Source organism: Mercenaria mercenaria, chromosome 1 (genome assembly GCF_021730395.1).
Source record: "Mercenaria mercenaria strain notata chromosome 1, MADL_Memer_1, whole genome shotgun sequence".
NCBI lineage: Eukaryota > Metazoa > Mollusca > Bivalvia > Venerida > Veneridae > Mercenaria > Mercenaria mercenaria.
This window is the reverse complement of record NC_069361.1, coordinates 33,865,227-33,890,751: the sequence shown is the minus strand read 5'-3', so window position 1 is coordinate 33,890,751 and position 25,525 is coordinate 33,865,227. Positions and strand designations below refer to the sequence as shown.

The window sequence follows — 25,525 nt, the reverse complement described above, 5'->3', positions numbered from 1 at the left end:
GCATATCTCAAAAAGTACTGGAGGGATTTTCTTTAAACTTCCTACACTGATAGAACACATTGAGAGGAAGTGCAGTGTGCAAGAACAATAACTCTACCTTGCCTATTTTTTGAGTTATTCCCATTTATCTTATTTTCTTAAAAAATTTTGTCCGGAGCATAACTCCAAAAGTACTGGAGGGATTTTCTTCAAACTTCATACACTGATAGAACACGTTGGGAGGAAGTGCAGTGTGCAAGAACAGTAACTCTACCTTGCCTATTTTTTGAGTAATTCCCCTTTATCATATTTTCTTAAAAAATTGTCCGGAGCATTTCTTCTTCATGCATAGAGGGATTTTGATATAACTTAGCACAAATGTTCACCACCACGAGACAGAATGTCATGCACAAGATCCAGGTCCCTAGGTCTAAGGTCAAGGTCACACTGAGAGGCCAAAGGTCAGATACAAGAATGATATTGTCCGAAGCATTTCTTCTTCATGCATGGAGGGATTTTGATGTAACTTGGCACAATTATACAACATCATGAGATGAAGTGTCATGCGCAGTTCCCTTCTTTAGAATTACCTCCCTTTGTTGTTACTTTAAATAGCTTTTATTGTAACTTTTTCATTACTAGTCGTAGGGAAAAATCGAGACAACTTTTCTGTAGTACAACATGCATGCTATATCCAATTTTGAGGTGTATTTTGACCAATCTCTACCTGGTAAAGATTTTTTCGTGGACTTGCAATTTTTTTTTTTTTTTTTTTTTTTTTTTTTTTTAAGATTAACTCCCCTTAGTTGTTACTATAAATAACTTATATTGTAACTTTTGTATAATTGACCGTAGGGAAAAAACAAGACCACTTTTCTGTGGTACAACATGGATGTTACTTTCCAATTTTATGTGTATTTTAAGATATCTACCTGGTAAGGAGTTTTTTGTGGACTTAGAAAAACAAAAGACTTACAATGATTACTAAACAACCACAAAAATTGAAATTCCATTTGCAAATACAGCTGCTAGAGTAAAGACATTTGCTGTGACGGGCATATATTGTGACATTCTGGCACTCGTGTTCCCTGTTAGCTTTCCATTCCTTCTTTTTACAGTAGCCATATAGAAAAACATCATAGCTATACTGTTCATGAAAATTAATAAAATTTAGCAGTAAACCACCTCACCACTGACTTATTCTTTCTTTCACATCTTTAAAACCCCTGATGCGGACCACAACTAAATGGTTCTTCAAAGCTTTCCCCAAAATTAATACTCTCAGACACTAACTTGCCAGGAACTTTAGCCTTCAATTATAATATGCCCGGCGGGGGGATTGGCCATGTCTAACATGGCTCTTGTTATGTTTGTTATTGCAAGTACATGGACTAGTTTTAATGATGTGTTGTTTTGTCTTTACAGCTAGATTTCAAAGACAAAAAAGTTTGCGATGCTATTCAAAATCTGAATGCGTTCCTTGAAAAGGAAAACTTAGAAAGTCTAAGGATTGTGCTGAGAAAATCAAGAGATGAAGGGGAACTTGAGATAGGCCTCGGAATTCATCTTTTTACAAAGTTGGCAGGGAAGGCAGCTACAAATAAAAGGAAAAGTTTGAGAAAATGTCCCTGTGGATGCCTTGAAAATATCAGTGGGGAGGAGAACATGTGGATTGGTAAGCCTACTTTTAATAATCTGGAGTACAACAAAACAACAAAATTAATACACTGTGTTAATGCTTCGTCAATTTGGCCATCAATACACTCATTTTGTCATTTCTCACACTACCTAGTGTACTCAACTCATATAATTACGTCTCCTGAAATTTTAAGGGGGGAATATTGTTTTGGCCTTTGCAGTCCGACCGTACGTCTGTCTGCAATATCTTGTCCACTCCTTATCTACTATACCCCTGCTCCAATTTTAAATTAGGTCTAGATTTGCATATTATCATTTTGTTCCGCTCAGATAATTTTTAACAGAGCTATGGCCCTTTAATGGTCATTTTAGAATAAAATTTGTCAGGACCATTTCTCAAGTATTGCTTGGATGTTAATATAACTTTTATAAGATGACATGACCTGCAGATGACCCCTATTGATTTTGAGGTCAGAAGGTCAAAGGTCACTGCAACCTTGCACACTAAAAGTTTGTCAATTAATGAGATATTGTTCTGAAACTTGATATGTAGCAAGTTTATATGAACACCCTCGCTTGGGATTGCTTTTGGCCCCCTAGGGTCATGGTCAAGGTCACTGTTACTAAAAATAGAACAGTTTCCGGTCAATAGCATAAGTCATGAATGAGATATTGTACTGAAATTTGATATATAGCAAGCTTATGTGAAGACATCGCTTTGGATTGCTTTTGGGTCATCTAGGGTCAAGGTCACTGTTACTAAAAATAGAAAGCGGTTTCCAGTCAATAGCATAAGTTATGAATGAGATATTGTACTGAAACTTGATATATAGCAAGCTTCTAGCTTATGAGAAGACCTTGGTTGTGGTTGCTTGATAACTGTGACTAAAAATAGAAAAATAGTTTCAAGTCAATACTGGTAACTTCACCAAGAAGTGAGGTGATATAAACAAAGGATGTAGGACATTTTCTATTGAAAATTGCCCTGAAGTGAAAGTGATCGGACACTTATACAATAAAAAGTCATGCATAAAATATGACACCCAGATTTTTTTATGCCCCCGAAGGGCGGCATATTAAAATCGCACCGTCCGTCTGTCTGTCCGTCTGTGCGTCCACACTTAAACAACATTCGTGTCCGGACTGTAACTTTGTCATGCATTGAAGGATTTTAAAATAACTTGGCACAAATGTTAACCACATCAAGACGACATGTCGCGTCCAAGACCCATGTCCCTACCTCCAAGGTCAAGGTCACACTGACAGTTTGAAGGTTCACATTTTCACAATTAAACTTCGAAGGTACACACATTTGTGTCCAGACTGTAACTTTGTCATGCATTGAAGGATTTTAAAATAACATGGCACAAATGTTAACCACATCAAGACAACTTTTCGGGTCCAAGACCCATGTCCCTACCTCAAAGGTCAAGGTCACACTGACAGTTTGAAGGTTCACATTTTCACAATTAAACTTTGAAGGTATACAGATTTGTGTCCGGACTGTAATTTTGTCATGCATTGAAGGATTTTAAAATAACCTGCCACAAATGTTAACCACATCAAGACGACGTGTCGCGTCCAAGACCCATGTCCCTACCTCAAAGGTCAAGGTCACACTGACAGTTTTAAGGTTCACATTCTCACAATTACAGTTTGAAGGTACACATATTCGTGTCCGGACTAACTTTGTCATGCATTGAAGGATTTTAAAATAACTTGGCACAAATGTTAACCACATCAAGACGACATGTCGCTTTCAAGACCCATGGCCCGATCTCAAAGATCAAGGTCACACTGACAGTTTGTAGGTACTCATTATCACAATAAAGAGTTTGAAGATATGCATTCGTGTCCGGACTGTAATTTTGTCATGCATTGAAGGATTTTAAAATAACTTGGCACAAATGTTCTGTACACCAAGAGGATGTGTCGCGTCTAAGACATACATCTCTTTCTCAAAGGTCAAGGTCACAATAAGAGTTTGAAGATACACATTCGTGTCCAGACTGTAACTTTGTCATGCATTGAAGGATTTTAAAATAACTTGGCACAAATGTCTACCACATTAAGACGATGTGTCGCATCAAAGACCCTTGTCCCTATCTCGAAGATCAAGGTCACACTTAAGAGTTTGAATGTACACATTCTCACAATAAGTGTTTGAAGGTTCACATTCGTGTCCGGACTGTAACTTTCTCATGCATTGAAGGATTTTAAGATAACTTGGCACAAATGTTCTGTACACCAAGACGATGTGTCACGTGTAAAACCTACGTCACTACCTGAAAGGTCAAGGTCACACTCAGTTTGCACGTTATTGAATCCTCTTTATATGCACAATCCTCTATATATGTGCACATTTGTGTCTAGACTGTAACTTTCTTATGCATTGAACATTTTTAAAATAACTTGGCACAAATGTCCAGCACATAAAGACGACATGTCGTGGCAAGACCCACGTCCCCACCTCAAAGGTTAAGGTCACACTTAAGACTTTTTTAAGCACAAAATGATCACATATTATATGCTTAATGGAAATTTTATGCAACAAGCTTTCTTATTGTTTTTACACATTTCTTGCAAGAAGGCTTTCTTATTGATTCTAGCTTTTCTAATATATTTTGTGTTGACATACTGTAGCATTATTGGGGTCTTTTCGGGGGTATTGGTCACCAGTAGTTACAGCTCTTGTTTCTTCTAAAATGATTGCTTATGAAAATGATACACATTCTTATATCATTATATTTTTCTGTCACTTTGGATGTAACAATTCTTAGATTTCCATATATATTATGTAGGAAAGTCAACTTTTTATTCTAGCACGTTGTTCCACCCCGTGTTCCAGCTTCTTACTTTTCCAACACAACTCTCATCAATATACATCTTACATAAAAATATTTAGCTGGAACATGGGGTGGAATATTGTTTCAGAAAAGAAAATGTTAAATCAGCATATGAAAATAATAGTGGGTGGGGTATGATGAAAAGATCATTTTCGATATCAGAAAAATATTTATGTATTTGTCAACTATTTTTAGCTCGACTATATGAAGTATATGGCGAGCTATCCTACTTAACCCGCCGTCGGCGTCCGATGCATACCTTGGTTCAAGTGTAATGCACTTTCCCTTTATCTCTGTTATTACTTGATAGATTTGTCTTAAACTTAAAATAGTTTTTCCTCACCAACACCCACATCATATGGCACAAGGTTCATAACTCATGCACCAATATTTCATGAATTATGCCCTTTTAAATTAGAATTTCTGGTTAAAGTTTTGATGCACTTTCACTCTATCTTAGTTATTACTAATTGGATTTGATTCAAACTTAAAATAGTTGTTCCACATCATCAACCACATCATATGACACAAGATCAAGAACTCTGGCATCATTTTTTCATGAATTATGCCCCCTTTTACTTATATTTTAAGGTTAATTTTGATGCTTTTATACTATATCTCTATTATTACAGAGAGGATTCAGTTCAAACTTAAAATAGTTCTTCAACATCATCACTCACATCATATTACACAAGGGCCATAACTCTTGCATCAATATTATTATAATGAATTATTCCCCCTTTTTACTTAGAATAAACTTTTGGTGCACTTTTACTCTATCTCACTTATAACTATGTATTTTATATAAACTTAAGACACTTGTTCCATATTATCACCTTAGTCATATGACACAAGGTCCATAACTCTGGCACTATATTTCATGAATAATGCCCCCTTTTACCTAGAATTATGTCTTGTGTAGGAAACATATTGTTTTTGTCCTTTCTGTCTGTATGTATATATGTATGTCACAAAGTTTGTCTGCGCTTCTTCTCTGTAACCGCTGGTTGGATCTCAATGAAACTTGCTATGATACATTGGTACCAAGCCTAGTTGAGCATATTGTAGGCATGTTCCGGTTATGGCCCTTGATTTGTCCAAATGTGAACACATTTAGGCATATCTCCATAACTGCTTGTCCGATTTTGATCAAATCTCACAGGAATGATTGTTACCATGTGTAGTTCTGCATATTAATGGCATGTTGTGGTTGGATGATTTTTCGGGGAGTCGTGGCCCTTTATTCTTTCAAGTTTCACTACATTTGGGCTGTCTGCGCTTCTCCGTAACCGATGGTTGGATTTCAATGAAACTTGCTATGATACATTGGTACCAAGCCTAGTTGAGCATATCATAGGCATATTCCAGTTCAGTGATTTTCAGTGAAGTTATGGCCCTTGATTTTTCCAAATGTGAACACATTTAGGCATATCTCCATAACCGCTGGTCCGATTTTGATCAAACCTGACAGGAATGATAGTTACCATGTGTAGTTCTGCATATTAATGGCATGTTGAGGTTGGATGATTTTTCGGGGTTCTTGGCCCTTTATTCTTTCAAATTTCACTACTTTTGAGCTGTCTGCGCTTCTTCTCCGTAACCGCTGGTTGGATTTCAATGAAACTTGCTATGATACATTGGTACCAAGCCTAGTTGAGCATATCATAGGCATGTTCCGGTTCAGTGATTTTCAGCGAAGTTATGGCCCTTGATTTGTCCAAATTTGAACACATTTAGGCGTATCTCCATAACCGCTGGTCCGATTTTAATCAAACCTCACAGGAATGATTGTTACCATGTGTTGTCCTGGATATTGTTGGCATGTTGAAGTTTGATGATTTTTCGGGGAGTTGTGGCCCTTTTTTCTTTCAAATTTCACTACATTTGGGTTTGTCTGTGCTTCTCCGTAACTGCTGGTTGGATTTCAATGAAACTTGCTATGATACATTTGTACCAAGCCTAGTTGAGCATATCTTAGGCATGTTCTGGTTCAGTTATTTTCAGTGAAGTTATGGCCCTTGATTTGTCCAAATTTGAACACATTTAGGCATATCTCCATAACCGCTGGTCCGATTTTGATCAAACCTCATAGGAATGATTGTTACCATGTGTAGTTCTGCATTTTATTGGCATGTTGAGGTTGGATGATTTTTCGGGGAGTTGCGGCCCTTTATTCTTTCAAATTTCACTACATTTGGGCTGTCTGCGCTTCTTCATAACAGCAGGTTGGGTTTTGATTAAAATTCACAGGAATGATCGTGTTCTTGTGCATATTATCAGTGTGTTGCGATGGGATAATTTTGGCGCAGTTGCCGCCCTTGATTCTACCAAATTTGAATGCATTTGAGCATATCTCCATAACATTAAAACGTGGGGGGAGACATATGTTTTTCTCAAAAATAGTCTCTAGTTTAAGGTTAATTTGATGCATTTTCACTATATCTCTGTTATTACTGAGTGGAATTTATTCAAACTTAGAATAGTTGTTAAACATCATCACTCACATCATATGACACATGGACCAGAACTCTTGCACCAGTATTTCATGAATTATCCCCCCTTTTATATTGATTTAATGTTTGATACTTTTGACCCCCCCCCCCTCCCCCCGTCCATCAGTCACACTTTTATGGATCCTGCGATAACTTAAAAAGTACTAAATATTTGTTTATGAAACTTGAAATATAGATAGATGGCAATATGGAGATTATGCACGTCATTTTATTTTTTCCCTATGCCAAGAATTCTGGTTGCTATGGCAACAAATAGACTAGAAATATTGCAAAAATGGTGATATGTTTTGGGATCCTGCGATAACTTTAAAAGTACATAATATTTTTTAATGAAATTTTCAGCATGGATTAGATGACAATATGAAGGTTATGCACATCATTTTATTTTGTTCCTATGCCCAAAATTCTAGTTGCTATGAAAAAATAGGGCAAAAATGGTGATGCATTTTGGGATCCTGTGATAACTTAAAAAGTATTTAATATTTTTTCATTTAATTTAAAACAAAGATAGAAGACTTAATGAAGATTATGCACATAATTTTATTTTGTACCGTTGTCAAAAATTCTGGTTGCTATTGCAACAAATATATTAAATAATCAGCAAAATGGTGATATATTGTGAACTTGTGATAACTTTAAAACCACAAAATATTTTTTCTTGAAACTTATAACATTGATAGATGGTAATATGGAGATTCATTATTTTATTCTGTCAATCTGTCTGTTTGTCTGTCTGTCAATATGTCAATTTGAATGTGTGATAACTCAAAAAGTACTCAAAATTTAATAACATTTTAAGATGGATAGTTGGAAAATAGAGATTAAATAGAAGTAAAGAAATGTTGAATGTCATTTTATTTGTCCCTATGTTGACAAATCTGGTTGCTTTGGTAACAAATAGAAAAAAACAAATAAATAGCAAAAATGGTGATACATTGGGAACAAATGATAATGTTTAACCTATGTATGTCTTTTTTTTCTTCAAATTTTGGTTCTTTTTCATGTGACAAAGGTCCATTCCGGTAGGGGACTTTTATTGCTTGGCAATAGTCTTGTTTCATGTTGCATTATGGGTATTTAGACAATTAAAACTGAGTTTTGTTGGCATATTTCAACTTCTCATTTAAAGCCGCTATGTTATTATCAGCTGTAGTTTTATTCTAAATAAAGTAATGATTTCAAAGATTATGATGACTATCTACATCATAAATCATTTATAATGGACACCTTTTCACCAACCAGCAATAGCGTGGGTCATCAACATTTTGACTGATAACACTCTAGAGGTCACAATTTGGGCCCAATCTTAATGAAACTTGGTCAGAATGTTACCCTCAATAAAATCTTGGACAAGTTCGATATTGGGTCATCCTGGGTAAAAAACTAGGTTACCAGGTCAAATTCAAGGAAAAGCTTGTTAACACTCGAGAGGTCACATTTATGACTGTATCTTTCTGAAACTTGGTCAGAATGCTTGTCTTGATAATTCCTAGCTCAAGTTTGAATCTGGGTCATGTCGGGTCAAAAACTAGGTCACCAGGTCAAATCATAGGAAAAGCTTGTTAACACTCTAGAGGTCACATTTATGACTGTATCTTTCTGAAACTTGGTCCGAATGCTGGTCTTGATAATCCCTAGCTCAAATTCGAATCTGGGTCATGTCGGGTCAAAAACTAGGTCACCAGGTCAGATTCAAGGAAAAGCTTGTTAACACTCAAGAGGTCATATTTATGATTTTATCTTCATAAAACTTGGTCATGATATTTATCTTGATAATCTCTTGGTCAAGGTCGAATCTGGGTCATGTCCGGTCAAAAACTAGGTCAATAGGTCAAATTAAAGGAAAAGCTTGTTAACACCCAACAGGTCACATTTATGTCTGTATCTTCATGAAACTTCATCAGAATGTTATCTTAATGACCTCTAGGTCATGTTTGAAACTGGGTCATGTGAGATAGAAAACTAGGTCACCAGGGCAAATAAAAGGAAAAGCTTGTAAACACTCTTTAGGTCACATTTATGACTTATCTTTATGAAACTTGGTCAGAATGTTTGTCTGAGAGACCTCTTGGTCATGTTTGAAACTGGGTAAATGTGAGGTAAAAAACTAGGTCAGTAGGTAAAGTCAAAGGAAAAGCTTGTTTACACTCTAGAGGCAACATTTATGACTTATCTTTTTGAAACTTGGTCAAAATGTTAATCTTGTTCATTTCTTGTAGACACAATCTTCTCCAAATGTCCATTGAATTTTAAAATTTTCTTTGAAAAGCAAATTAAATCAGGTGAGCGATTTAGGGCCATAATGGCCCTCTTGTTTAACGTTCCTATATTTTTAGCTCGTCTGTTTTGAGAGAAAACCCGAAGTACTGTCATAGCCTGCTCATCGTTTGCTGTTTGCCGTTTGCCGTCATGCAAAAACTTTAACGTTGGCTGTTAAATGAAGGTGCTTCCACCTACAACCTTCAAACTTCATTGATGAGTTCTACCTGCCACACCTCCTTTCAGGTTACAAAGTCAAAGGTCAAGGTCACTGTGACCTCTGATAGGAAAAAATTAAGATAGGCTCTAAAATGAAAGTGCTTCTACCTACAACCTTCAAACTTCACGTGTAGATAAACCTTGATGAGTTCTACCTGCCATAATCACTTTTGGGTCTCAAGGTCAAAGGTCAAGATCACTCTAACCTTCTATAGAAAAACATTAACGTTGGCTCTAAAATGAAAGTGCTTTTACCTACAACTTTCAAATTTCTTATGTGGATGTACCTGTAGATGTACCTTGATGAGTTTTACCTGTCACACCCTCTTTTGGGTCATAAGGTCAAAGGTCAAGGTCAATGTGACCTCTAATAGAAATGGTTTATATTGGCTCTAAAATGAAAGTGCTTCTACTTACAACCTTCAAACTTAATATGCAGATGTACCTTGATGAGTTCTACATTCCGCACTCACTTTCGGGTCACAAGATCAAAGGTCAAGGTCACTGTGACTTCTAATAGAAAAAAATTGTATTGGCTATTTAACAACTGTACAGGTCATTAATATATTTACTTGCTGTACGGCATTATGACAACCTGATACTTAGTTATTGGTTTATTATTTGCCTGCAAGTTATATCTCCACAACCACTGAAGGTATTCACTTGAAACTTCACACACATGTTCGGGGTGAAAATGTGAGGTCACATATAAAGACCCATAACTCTGTCATGCATTTAGACTAAATTATGTCCCTTTTTGGACTTTATGCTTTGATTCATACTTAGTATCAAGCACTGAGAATAGTTGAGCGTGCTGTCCCCCCCCCCCCCCACACACACACACATGCACACTTTCTGACAGCTCTTGTTTTTCAGGAGTGTTTGTCCATCCGCATGTCTTTGTCCAGAGCAAAACTTTTGATTTTGAAACAACTGTGCATAAGTGTGTAGCACAGTAAGACGCAGTGCATGCACAAGACCCAGGTCTGTAGCTCAAAGGTCAAGGTCACACTTAGACTTTAAAAGTCATATTTCATGATAGTGCATTGATAGGCTTGTCTGGACCATAACTTTGTCATTCGTTGATGGATTTTAAAAACTAGAAATGTGTCCATAGGACACGGATGCCCCCGCTGTGCGATGCTAGGATAGTCAAAATAAAACTTTGATCTCTAAGTGTACCATTTAACCTCAATCAAAGTTTGTCCTTGACCTTGGAGCTTGGGGTCAGGGTTTTCTATTATGACATAATATCTCATTATGGTGAACCATTCTGCAACTTATTTCAAAATCTCTTGAAGCATGACAGAGTTACAGAAGGTGCAAGATTTTTTAACTGTAAACCTTCGACATCTAAGGATGACATTGACCATGGAGGTAGGATCTAGGTTGTGTGCATGACACAGTGTCTCATAATGGTGAAAATTTGTGCCAACTTATTTCCAAATCCCTTAATGTATGACAGAGATATAGACTAGACAAGATTTTCTAACTGCTGACCTTTGGCCTCTAAGTATGACCTTGACCTTGGAACTAGTGGTCAAGGTCTTGTGCATGACACACCATCTCATCATGCTTAACATTTTTGCCAACTTATTTCTAAATCCCTTGATATACAGTATGATAGAGTTTTGGACCGGACAAGATTTTCGAACTGTTAATCTTTGACCTCTAAGTGTGACCTTGACCTTGGAGCTAGGGGTCTAGGTCTTGCGCATGACACTGTCTTATTATGTTCAACATTTATGCCAACTGATTTCAAAATCCCTTCATGCCTGAAAGAGTTATGGACCAGACAAGATTTTCTAACTGCTGACCTTTGACCTCTTAGTGTGACCTTGACCTTGGAGCCAGGTGTCTAGGTCTTGGCATGACATACCGTCTCATTATGCTTAACATTTGTGCTAAGTTATTTCAAAATCCTTTGATGCATGACAGAGTTATGACCCGGACAAGATTTTCAAACTGTTAACCTTTGACCTCTAAGTGTGACATTGACCTTGAAGCTGGGGGTCAAGATCTTGCGCATGACACGTCTTATTATGTTAACATATGTGTCAGATGATTTTAAAATCCCTTGATGCATGAAAGAGTTATGGACCGGACAAGATTTTCTAACTGCTGACCTTTGACCTCTAAGTGTGACCTTAACCTTGGAGCTAGGGGTCTAGGTCTTGTGCATGACACACCATCTCATCTTGCTTAACATTCATGCCAAGTTATTTCTAAATCCCTTGATGCATGACAGAATTATGGACTGAACAAGATTTTCTAACTGCTGACCTTTGACCTCTGTGTGTGACCTTGACATTGGAGCTAGGGGTCTAGGTCTTGCGCATAACACACCGTCTCATCATGCTTAACATTTGTGAGAAGTTATTTCAAAATCCCTTGATGCATGACAGAGTTATAGACAGAACACATGCACGCACGCACGGATGTACGGATTGGCAGGGGTAACACTATATGCCCCTTGCAATTATCATGGCGGGGGCTTAATAATTTGGCATAAATGTGAAGCACAGTAAGACGATGTGTCATGCGCAAAACCCAGGTCTATTGCACAAAGGTCAAGGTCACACTTAGACTTTAAAGGTCATATTTCATGATAGTGCATTGATAGGCTTGTTTGGTCCATATCTTCTTCATTGGTGGATTGATTTCAAAATAATTAGGCATAAATGTGTGGCACAGTAAGACTGTGTGTCATGCACAAGACCCAGGTCTGTAGCACCAAGGTTAAAGTCACACTTAGACTTTAAAGTCATATTTCATGATAGTGCATTGAGAGGCTTGTCCTGGTCTTTGTCCAGACCATAACTGTCGTTCATGGATGGATTTTAAGATAAATTAGCATAAATGTGAATCACAGTAATACGGTGTGTCATGCGCAAGATCTAGGTCTGTAGCTCAAAGGTCAAGGTCATACTCAGACTTTAAAGGTCATGTTTCTTGAAAGTGCATTGATTCAGAAATTTTTTTAGCTTGTTGTCATGATCTTTTGTTGTATTATTTTAAAACTAGTTTAATATGTAGTACATAGACATGTCATCGGGCAACACCAGGTCTTACTCCAAGTCAGGCCACACTTAACTTTAAAGTCATAATTTAGATAGTGCATGTTCACATATTGTCCATTGGGATGTTTAAAGTTACTAGCATAAATGTAGCAGCAGTAGCATGGCGTGCGCAAGATCGTCTGTAGCAAGGTCAATACAGTTAGACTTAAGGTCAATTCTTGTGATGCCATAATTCGTCCATGCCTTAGCAATTTATTACTTCACATCAAGCGACGAATAGTCCGAGCTTTTTGTACTCATCTAGTACAGCGTCGCGTATATGTTTAAGGTTTTGCATGCAAGTGTGTTTGTATATCTCTACAACACTGAATAGTTATTAGTGATAACTTCACACATGTTCTGTTGGTCAATAATGAGGTTCACTGACCATGTCACATAACTTGGTATATTTTGACTGAATTATACCCCTTTTAGGACTTAGAAATCCAAGGTTAAGGTTTTGCATGCAAATTTTGCATTCAATATCTATCTCCAAAACCACTAAAGATATTGACTTGAAACTTCACACATGTGTTCGGGGTCAAAAAGTAGGCTCATTTGCCAAGACACATAACTCTATCTTACATTTTGACTGAATTATCCCCCTTTTGGACTTAGGAAATCTTAGGTTAAGGTTTTGCATGCAAATTTTGCATTCAATGTCTAACTCCAAAACCCCTAAAGATATTCATTTGAAATTTCACACGTGTTTGGAGTCGAAGAGTAAGCTCATTTGGCAAGACCCATTACTCTTTCATTTATTTTGACTGAATTATCCCCCTTTCAGACTTAGAAAAAAATCGGCTTTAAATTTTAGTTTTTGTGTAAAAGTTGCATCTCCACAACAGGTAAAGGTATTCAATTGAAACTTCACACATGTGTTAGGGGTCAAATGTTAGTTCACTCAGTAAAACTTATAACTCTATCATGTATTTTGACTGAATTATATCCCCTTCTTTAACTTAGTGCTTGTATTATACAATCAAGCACTTAGAATAGTTGAGCGTGCTGTCCCTCCGACAGCTCTTGTTCAAAGCGCCATAGGGGGCATGTGATATCATACAGTGACAGCTCTTGTAATTTTCATATTTCTTTTAAGGATCACAGAGCACTTGGTATGGAGAATTGGATATATTAACAGGAAACCCTATAAAGGGAGATTCCGTCTCGGTGTCTTTTGACCAAGAAACAGAAGATGGTGACATAGATATGCATGGAACAAGTAAAGATGTTACAGAACAGTTTGAATGTGAAGATGTATCAGAGGAAGGAGATCAGGGTGAAAGTCCAGGAGATGGAACAAATGTTGAAGTCAAGTATTCTGGACTTAGACTTAGACCAGCACTCAATCAGGTGATAGCTCAGGCTGTTGTATTTGCTTTTACAGAATACAATAGACATAAAACTAAGGGAAAATGTATACCGTCAATATTAATTGACAAGTCAGGATTTCAGTATGTGATATACAACCCAGTTGATGACATACTGCTTGTTTCTAATTACATGATGTTTGGAAGCAAAGATGACTTTGATCCTGCCACTGGTTTCAGGCCCTTTGTTGTTCTGTGGATGATTTTAAACCACAGAGTATTCTTTTTAAAAAATCCAAATTTTAAGAAGCCATGTGTTAGAAGTGGTTTTCATAAGCAAATATCTGAATTGGAGCCGTTCAAAAACTTATCCGGTTACTCGAAAAATATAATGAATTCCGATTACTATGATTTTCCAAATGACACTCCAAACACAATTGGTTCTGAAGGACTGTACTGGTTCCTCAATAGAAAGAGCTTAATATAAAATTGTATCAGATCTTCAAGACCAATCGCGGCAATCGTGTTAATCATAGAAAAGTTTTGAACGGTTCACACTACCACCCTTTGAAATCACTGTTTTATCGTAGCCTAATCGTGTTAAACCTATCAGATCTTAACAGATGTTCAGATCAATCATGGCAGTCCTGTTAATTCAAAATGTAAGGTCACTCACAAAGACCCATAGCTCTATCATACATTTTGACTGAATTATCCCCCTTTTGGATTAAAAGCAACTTGTTCACACTTGGCAGATTTGATAAAAATAATATTTTTTGTTTCAAAGTACAACATGTACATGTATGAATGAAATATGTCAGTCATGTAAATTTACTTGAAAGTCGACTGTTGACAACTTTCCTGTGTCCAGATATACAGGCATGACCAGGATTTTTTTGCAAAATTCTTTCCTAGAAAATAAAACGTGACGTTTGTTTTATTAGCTCGACTATTCAAAGAATACCGTATTTCAGTGTGTATAGGTCGCACTTTTTCTACCCATTCTGCTGCCTGAAAAAGTTCCTGCGACCTATACGACAGAACATTGCCACCAGTTTTTTTTTTCGGGCCAATTTTCTGACCGTAGCTCTAGCAAAATTACGTGCATCTGTTACGAACGAACAAAATGGATAAAAAATATCAATATCGGCGGCTTTTCAACCGATAGCGGTTACTTTCAATAAAATATATCGTAAATAACCCATACAGACTATTAAAATTACGAATGACTTTAATTCAAAGATGTTTTTGCAGACTGAATCACGTTTGTTTCTACTTTCGTTTTACTGGACGCCATTGACATGTACTCCGGGTTGGATAAATTCTGGACAGATCCGTCCTCCATTCCAAACATTGTTTATACTAAGTCTTAGCGTATTAAAAAACTTGAAAGATAATTTTTTACTTTTAATTTTTAAATAAAAGAAAAAAATCCAAAAAGAGATATTTTGTTAATCTTTTTTCTCAGAATCAAAAGAACGCGGTTAATTACATGACACGGAAAGGTGTTATAATTGCTGTGCAAACAATTCACACTTAAACTTGCATGATAACAGAATGTAAACGCAAACCGTCTGCTGCCAATTAGTGTCAAAAAGCCGCTTTTCTTTGAGATAATCTGTTACCGATACTACTGTTGGTACGAAACGGTTGGGAACGAAAACAACACTGTCCGATTTCCACCAATCAGGTTCTGATAATAATTCAGTTCGCGGCATCAATATGGCCGCCGCCATAACTTTTTTGCCGGTAAATATTAAATATTGCTGGGGAAAAAATCCGAAATTTAACTGCGACTAATACGCTAGAAGTTCAATTTTCCGACCATTTCCAGAGCAAAAATTAGATGCGGACTATACATTACCGCGACCAATACACACCAAAATACGGTAGGGAGAGCTATTGTACTCACCTGGGCGTCAGCGTCACAATTTGGTTAAGTTTTTGCGTGTAAGCTGGTACCTCCAAAACTACTGAAGGGAATTGATTGAAACTTCTTGGTGATTGTCTAACATGATGGGCACAGGTCCCATAACTATGATTTGCTTGTTTACAGAGTTATGCCCCTTTTTGACATAGAAATTCTTTGTTAGTTTTTGCGTGCAAGTTGGTGTCTCCAAAACTCCTGACGGGAATGGATTGAAACTTCACACACTTGTTCTCTGTGATTATCTAACATGATGGGCTTTGGTCCCATAACTCAGTCCACTCATTTAAATGTAAAGTAACCCATAAGACATTCAGTGGCTATAAATCTGAAAAAGGAAAGACTATGTGTGCAAATTCACCCCACGCAGTCGACCGATTTGAAAGCGCAGCAAAAGAGAAACAAGAGCCAATAAACATGTTTCAAGCATTATCATTTTGAAATCTTAAATATCTATATAATGTTCTTGAAATCAGCTTTTAAAGACTAATAGTCTATATAAGTTTAAATGAGCGCACGAATATAGAAATTAAGTGCCCGTTATAATCATGTGACATTTTCACGCTTCGTTTATACTCACCATCTAGTGGTTCTCTACCAAGTTTGTTAAAATTATCCCCCTAGGGTCAAATATGGTCCCTGATTTTGACCTAGTGACCCACTTTCACATTTCTGTAGCTACAACCTTCAAATTTGGACTACATGCATAGTTTTGTGCACTGAAAATAACTTCGACCTTGACATTGACCTAGTGACCTACTTTTCCCAATCTTAGAGAAACTTGGTCAGAATGTTACCCTTAATAAAATCTTGGGTGTGATCGATAATAACTAGGTCACCAGGTCAAATCAAAGGAAAAGCTTGTTACTCTAGAGACCACAGTTTAAGTTTGAAACTTGTGAGAATTGGTCACAGTGTTTGTCTTGATGACCTCAAGGTCAAGTTTGAATCTGGGTCACGTGGGGTGAAAAACTACGTCACCTGATCAAATATAAGAAAAGCTTGTTAACATGCTGGAGGCCACATTTATGACCATATTTTCATGAAACTAGGTCAGAATATTATTCTTGATGATCTTCAGGTCAAGTTCGAATCTGTGTCATGTGGGGTCAAAAACAAGGTCCTCAGGTCAAATCAAAGGAAAAGCTTGTTAACACTCTACACCACAGTTTAAGTTTGAAAATCCTGAGAATTGGTCAGAATGGTTGTCTTTATGACTTCCAAATCAAGTTTAAATCAGGGTCATGTGGGATCAAAAACTAGGTCACCAGGTCAGATATTTAGAAAAGCTTGTTAACAATCTAGAGGCCTGGTTTATGACCATAGCTTCATGAAACTTGGGCAGAATGTTAATCTTGATGATCTTTAGTCCAAGTTTAAATCTGGATGAGGAGTGGTCAAAGCTAGGTCACCAGGTCAAGTCAAAGGTAAATCTTTTGTACATTCTATAGAGACCACTGTTTAAGTTTGAATCTTGCGAGCTTTTGTCAGAATGTTTGTCTTGATGACATCTAAGTCAGGCTTTAATATGGGTCATGTAGGGGTCAAAAACTATGTTACCAAGTGAATTTAAAGGAAAAACTGCATTTCTGACTATATCTTCATGAGACTAGGTCAAAATGTTCAGTAGTTTACCCTAGTTTTTCGTTTCTGAAGCCGTGAATTTTGTTAAAGCAAACAACTGAACTCGGGTGAGTGATATAGGGCCATTATGGCCCTCTTGTATAAACATGTACATCTTCACTGTTAGATGCTTTTAGTTGTCATCATGGGTTAAAAATGTTCACAAGCATATTATACATGTATATATATATATATATTTTTTTATAAGTTTTATGTAAATTACAGCTTATGAAAAATTTGACATACCATGCACCAGTTTCATCTAAATGAAGCAGTATAGAATCAAAATTAGTCTTGTTTATAGACACTTGACACAAAGTTTCACTTGCTTGTTTATGAATGAAATGATTCTTTTTTTATATCATGTTAAGTTTTAGCATCGAAATTTGTAAATTATTTGTTTCAAATCTTAAATTATTTAGCGTTTTTTGCGTGATTTGTTAGTGCTCAAGTACATGTATTATTATTTTCTATTTCTGTTAATGAAGTAAATTATCAGTTTTATTTGTGACGAAATTATCTCTATCTATCTATATGTACTGCTTCACGCCTCTTCAGAGTATTATGGGCAGGGTTCATGCCGAGTGTTAGTAAGGTAAAAGTAAAACTGGAAGAAGACTTCCAGGCATAGTAAGACTATGAGACATAGTATGGTTGTTAAAATGTTAAAAATAGTAGTAGAATAAAAGAAGGTAAAAAACAACTGCTGTTTTTAATACTGGAACAGGGCCACTGCCTGCTTGAAGGATTCAAGATCCGGCAGTGTCGCAATATGCGGTGGTAACCTGTTCCACAGGACTGTGGTGTGAGGAAAGAATGAAAATTAAAAGAAGTCCGAGTTGACGTGAATTTGGCGGAGACTGAGGAGGTGCATTTGTCTGGTTAACCTGTTGTACTATGTAAATTGGGCAATGTTCCCTTCTGTAAATTTGCCATCATTTTCCACTGAAAAATCATTTGAAAACAGTGGGTATTGGAACAAGCCTCTTTGAGTGGAAACTGATGGAAAACATTAAAAAAAATAAGGATGGAAAGGCCAGTCAAAATTTTTCACCTTTTTCCATCAAATGCCAGTATCAGTGGAGTATTGGAACATTTTTCACTATTTGCCATTAAAGTTTTTCACTGTTTGCCACTGTCACATATTGATGTAAAAACTGCCATTGTTTTCCATTGAATGCCACTATCAGTGGAGTATTGGAATGTATTTCACCAATTGCCACTAAAATTTTCCACTATTTGCCACCATAACTGTTGTGGCAATCAGTGTAAAATATGCCACTGTTTTTCTCTAAATGCCACTGTTTGCCATAGATTTATCTCCACCAATCAGCATGGAGAATGCCACTGTTTTCCACCATTTGCCGTCAAGTCCATGAGGTGTATACCATCACTGCATGTGTTTGAAACATGATATGAAATAAATAATGAAAGAAAGGAATATATATAATCATTAGAGCAGCTTATGTATTTTTTACTTTTTAAACTGTCAATTAATTCACATCATTTTCATGTTATTATTAAAGCACTTAATTCAACTTTGCTCATTAGACTTAAACATTCTTGAAGTGAATATGCTTAGATAAAAGAAAATTGTTTTGTATTAAAGGTAGAAATTTACTAGAACTGTTAAGTAATAAGATGTTACAAGAACATTCCTTACAATTAACACTGTTCAGTGGGTTTTGTGCTGGATTAAATTACCTGCAGAATACTTACAAAAGTTTACACATCAATAGGGTTTCTCTGTGAGCACCATTCATTCTGCAGTGTGTAAATCACTGAAGCCTGAAAATGTCTCAGGCCTCATAATTTTATCCATGTGTGTTTTGGCATATATCAGGTACTGCATATACACACCTGATACTTTATCTGAAAAGTAATTATGATAAAAGAATTTAAACCTTTTTATGTTTATTATTGATTCAGTTTGTGTATAAACTGACAAGAGATGAATAACTGAAGAATAAATGGTCATTTGAAAAGATTGAGTCAGCATTTAATTTACTCAAGTTTATTCTGAAGCTTCCTGAATGTTATAAAACATGTTTAAATAGAAAATAAGTAAATAGATGTACTTACCTAGTGTCCATTTAAAAGTTATTTTAGCAGCATAAACTGTTTAAATTCCAGCTGCATGTGTAAAGGAATATCTCCAACAAAGAAGTTCCTGTTTACTTTTAAACTTTTGATATTCTTGAGCAGCTTTCTATTTTGCTATCTATTGTTGAAGGAATCTCCACTAGAATGTTTTAACAAATACTTATATCTACTAAAAAGAGAATATGTTTGATGTATTTAAAAGGCCTTTGAAATAAAACAGGACTGTTGAGATTACTTTGTGTGTTTTGGCTGTACTACATATCTTCACACTGGCCATAGCTTTATCAGATCAAGTGGTTCCAACGTTGTTAAAGCGATGAATTTTATGCCGATCAGATGGAGAAATATGGCCAATACTACAAAATTCCGGTATTGTAAGTATGATTTAAAGGAATTAAATAACGAATCAAATGAAACCGATGGGTACACCTGGAGTGCAAATGTGTCTATGTTTTAGCACATGTGTCTATTTAGATGAGATTTGTGCCGTTTATTCAAACACTTCTGTACAGTCCGGCAGTGAAAGAAGAGTTTTGACAGTTTTTGACAATATCGCCTCAAATATAGTGTTTATCGGGAGCAAGTAACTGTTTAAACACTTTTTTATGTAAAGGGCTACCTCTTAAAACAAAGCGTGTGTATTTTCATTGGAAATATTCAGGGTTGGTACTGAACAATCGGTCGAAAACCTAATGCAACGCCGTTTTGAGTGGGTCACTATGCAACGCAATCAAGTGGATACCGTTCTTTATCTTACTTACGAAGTCTTATTCGTCTTAAAAAACAGTCATTAAAGCCTAACAATGAATAAATTTGGAGAGTTTTATATCATTATAATGATCCCGCCATTTCTATATTTTGTACTAAATATATATATAATACATTTTCATGCTCGTTTAACATTTAACATATTTTGCGGACATTGACAAAAACATCAACACAAAAACATAAAGCAAGGGAGAACATCGAACAATATCATTAAGTCAATAATAGGATTAGTTCGTTAAAACAAGAACCAGTTCAAGGACATTTATCTCCTCCAATGGTACTGAACAGCATGCCAAAAGCGGGTTGACTCTTTTTGAGGACTGTTCAAAAATGAATGCATCTGAGCATATAAAAATGTATCCTTGATAGATTTCAATGAAAATCTTAGTTGGTCCTATCGAAGTATTCGCCTCCAACAGAATTTCAGTCTTCTAATCCAACGTTTAAGCCTTTTTCGTAGTATTTTCTAGGTATACTATGAAGACGCTGGAATATTGCAGAACCAAGGTGTTTGTACTGCACAAAGTTTCGACCAGAAAGTTATTTTTGAACCTTGGGAACAAAAAGAAGTCACACGGGGCAAGGTCAGACGAATAAGTAGGGTGATGGAGGGAGCACAACAACCTTTTCCTGCTTCAGAAAGTCTTGTACAATAGACTCCTTGTGTGATGAGGCATTTTTATGTAGCAATCTGACATTGGCCAAACCAGTTGCGGGTCTTCACGTTTTGAAATATTTCTTCAATTTTCGAAGAACTTGTTAAACTTCGAATTTACGGATTTGCCTTTATGTACAGCAACCTGAATAGCAGGACCCTGAGTTGTGAAGTATATGGCATACATTACCTTCTTGACACTTATTTTTGTTTATAGTGTGAATATACAACAGAGACGGATAAAGACGATTTACACAATGAATACCCATAATAGCCGTTGCGAAACGAATATTAAGTTCCCCTATGCATGTTATACTTTAACTTCCTCTTTAAATGTTCCTTGTAAATAAGAGAACAGATAAGCACGAATACCTAAAATTACCTTATACAACTTGACAAACGAGACTACTAGTAGGCATTTAAGGGACAGACCTAAAGAGAGTGCGTCAACAAATAAAAACAAAAATTTAAGAGAAATTATTGGTATATTTAAGAAGGCATTGAAAGTTAGTTGCTGACAGACTATATGTTATAGAAACAAATGAGAATTTGGTGATATTACTTTTTTCCAGTCAAAATTAAAAACGCGTTTGTAACGGGGTATGTTTAGGACATGCAATTATTTTCCTTAGGATTAAATTATCTTGAGCAATCAACATCTTATCACGTGCGCACGACATCTTATCTTGAGCGATCGACATCTTATCTCGAGCGATCAACATATTATATCGAGCGATCAACATTATTATCTCTTATCTTGAGCGATCAACATTATTATATCGAGCGATCAACATCTTATCTTGAGCGATCAACATCTTACCTCAAGCGATCAACATCTTATTTCGTGCGCATGACATCTTATCTCGAGCGATTAACATATAATCTTGAGTGATCAACATATTATCTTGAGCGATCAACATCTTATCTCGAGCAATCAACATCTTATCTCGTGCGCACGACATCTTATCTTGAGCGATCAACATATTATCTCAAGCGATCAACATCTTATCTCGAGCGATCAACATCTTATCTCGTGTGCACGACATCTTATCTTGAGCGATCAACATATTATCTCGAGCGATCAACATCTTATCTCGAGCGATCAACATCTTATCTCGTGCGCACGACATCTTATCTCGAGCGATCAACATATCATCTTGAGCGATCAACATATTATCTTGAGCGATTAACATCTTATCTCGAGCGATCAACGTATTATCTTGAGCAATCAACATCTTATCTCGAGCAATCAACATACTATCTTGAGCGATCAACATATTATCTTGAGCGATCAACATATCTCGAGCGATCAACATCTTATTTCGTGCGCACGACATCTTATCTTGAGCGATCAACATATTATCTTGAGCAATCAACATATTATCTCGAGCGATCAACATCTTTTCTCAGTCATCTTATCAATATATATTAAGGACCTTTCTGTGAATTCAGATCATTAGTAAAAACATACGGCTGCCACCGTTTTTGATTTTGTTTGGATTATACTTATAACCGTTTCACATGTTTGCAGGGTAAGAAATTTAAATACGCAAACTGATAAAAAGGCAGCAAAAATCAGTGATGATGCAAAGAAATAAATTTAAGTCCTTGACAAAAGAAGAATTAGTATGTAGGCCTCGCCCATATATTAAAGAATTTCCTTGTTTTCCCTTCATTCATGCATGCAATTTTTCTGCGCGAATTTATCAGTCGAACTGAAATTTCTTGCTATTCTAACATGCAGTATGCATCATTGGTTATATTCATTTGGCTTTTGAAGATAGGATGACTAATGATATGCATTGCTCTCCCAAATGATGTGATCAACTTGTACATGTTCTTGTGGGAAGTTTAAATAACAGCGGAGTAGGCGGGACCCTAATTAACAACTTGTCCGTATGTTTTACTGATGACCTAAATCAACACACAAAGGGCCTTAATATATATAAATAAGATGTTGTGCGCTCGAGATAAGATGTTGATCGCACAATATAAGATGTTGATCGCTCAAGATATATGTTGATCGCTCGAGATAAGATGCTGATTGCTCAAGATAATATGTTGATCGCTCAAGATAATATGTTGATCGCTCGAGATAAAATGTTAATCACTCAAGATAAGATGTCGTGCCCACAAAATAAGATGTTGATCGCTCGAGATAAGATGTTGATCACTCAAGATAATATGTAAATCGCTTGAGATAAAATGTTAATCACTCAAGATAAGATGTTGTGCGCACGAGATAAGATGTTGATCGCTTGAGATAAGATGTCGTGCGCACGAGATAAGATATTGATCGCTCAAGATAAGATGTCGTGCGCACGATATAAGATGTCGTGTGCACGAGATAAGATATTGATCGCTTAAGATAAAATATGCGTACAAGATAATTTAATCTTAAAAAAAATAACATATGTCCTAAACATACCACCGTAGTATCGAAAGTAAACAGCTTTAAAACGTTCCGCGTTTCTTTAGCTTTGCGATATGATAAACCCTTGCTAAATTTCTATAATTGACTAGTTCATCTTCCAATTTGGACTGTACCGTTAACTGTTAAAAGGGGTGCTTACCAAAAGGGATACTGCCTGAATAGCGAACAGTGCAGATTATGCACTTTGCATTTACACCAAGAGTTTAACCTGGAAATATAAGTTCGTATATATATACGAACTAAATCACAATATACCAGACCAATTACGGCAAGGGCCTAGCAGTACAAACGTACACGCACATTCCACAACAAGTCCATTAACCCAATAAGATCAGTTTTGATGCTGCTTTATATACGATCCCGAATTGTACTACACATTCGTACCAGTTCAACATTTGCATATATATAAATTCTCTCTACTATATAATAATTTATAATGCGGACTTGTATCCTAGCGGATCTCATGTATGGTAAAGTCAACTGTTCTGGATATAATTATATACCTTAATGCTAACTATCTCTATATATTCAATGTATCCTTGAAATCAAGTTAACTTTCAGAGACAGAAAATATAGCTTCTCTTGTCCCAATCAGTTAAAAAGACTAAAATATCACTACTGATTTGTGAGACATGAAAACAGAGATTTGAGTATATATATGCAAATGTTGAACCAGTACGAATGTGTAGTACAATTCGGGCTCTTATATAAACAGCATCGAAACTAATCTTATTGGGTTAGTGGACTTGCTGTGGCATGTGCAAATGTTGAACCAGTACGAAAGTGTAGTACAATTCGGGCTCGTATATAAAGCAGCATCGAAACTAATCTTATTGGGTTAATGGACTTGCTGTGGCATGTGCGTGATCGTTTGTACTGCTAGGCGCTTTGCCGTAATTGGTCTAGTATATTGTAGTGGTGATTTAGTTTGTATAAATTCTCTCTACTATATATATATATATATGTAAACGTTTTGGACCCCCATTATTGAGGTTCATATGTGGTATATCATAAATACATCAATGGAATTAGGTTATGTACCAAAAGAGTTTAAAAGTGCTAGGATAAGACCCCTGCTTAAGAAACCAGGACTTGAACCAAACATTTTCAAAAACTACAGGCCTGTGTCCAACCTCCCTTACATTTCAAAAATCTTAGAAAGGTAGTAGATGCGCGTCTTGAGCTGCACTTGAGTGAAAATAAGCTACATGAGGGACTGCAGTCTGCTTACAGAAAGTTTCATTCAAATGAGTCGGCTTTGATAAAGGTACAGAATGACATCCTCACATCTAGCTATCAGAATTCTGTTACAGTCCTGGTAACTCTACGGTTAGACTACTGTAATGCCTTGTTAAGTGATATCCCAAACAGCACACTTAACAAGTTGCAATATGTCCGGAACATGGCAGCTCGCATCATCACTAAGACGCCCCGTCGCATTCATATAACACCGGTTCTGAAGGAGCTCCATTGGTTGCCAGTGAAAAACAGGGTGCAGTACAAGGTTCTGACCCACACCCTTAAGGCTTTACAAAATCAGTCCCCTGCCTATATTAGGGATATGGTAGAAGTGTATAAAACGGCCAGAAACCTAAGATCACAAGACACGCTGTCACTGGTTATGCAAAAAACTAAAACCACGATGTATGGCAATCGCAGCTTTTCGTGCACTGCTCCAAAGCTTTGGATCTTCCTTCCCGTAAAGATCAGGGAAGCTGACACGCTAGCTTTCAAAAGCCTGCTAAAAATCTACTTCTTTGTACAATATTTTGTTAACTGACCGATACATTGATGCCTTTTTCTTCTTCATAAAACAGCGTAGAACAGTATTTTATCCTAGGGTCACTTAAATACTTTTAAATATGTATGTATGTTTATCTTGTTTAATCTATACGTTTTACATTCATGACTTTTGTTAATGTGGAATGCATTATTTTTTGTATGCGTATTTGTTTGTATTTTTGCAATTTATTCTGTAAAGCACTTTTGAACGTGTACATGTGCCTGAAAAGAGTGCTATATAAATGTGGTATAATAATAATGATAATAGTAATAATATAATATAAGGGAGAACATTTAAGTGTTCAAGTCTATTTATAAGCAATATTTGGGGGAATATACTTTGTCAATATTTCTGTATAAGTAGTTTTTGAGTTATCTACCTTTCATCTTTGGTTAGTGCAATTCAGATT

General features: G+C 36.2%; 1 protein-coding gene across 2 annotated transcripts in view; it reads left to right on the top strand.

Annotated features, from left to right (window-relative positions):
* LOC123542144 (uncharacterized) overlaps positions 1-25,525 on the top strand; it is a 69,990-nt gene that overhangs the window by 17,156 nt on the left and 27,309 nt on the right. Inside the window, exons 3-4 of one of the 2 annotated variants that reach the window (XM_053543951.1) lie at positions 1,405-1,654; positions 13,613-13,866. In XM_053543951.1, coding sequence (XP_053399926.1) covers positions 1,405-1,654; positions 13,613-13,866 — 504 coding nt within the window. Of the gene's footprint in view, positions 1-1,404; positions 1,655-13,612; positions 19,711-25,525 lie in introns of those variants that run through there. The other variant, XM_053543944.1, reaches the window with a different exon arrangement.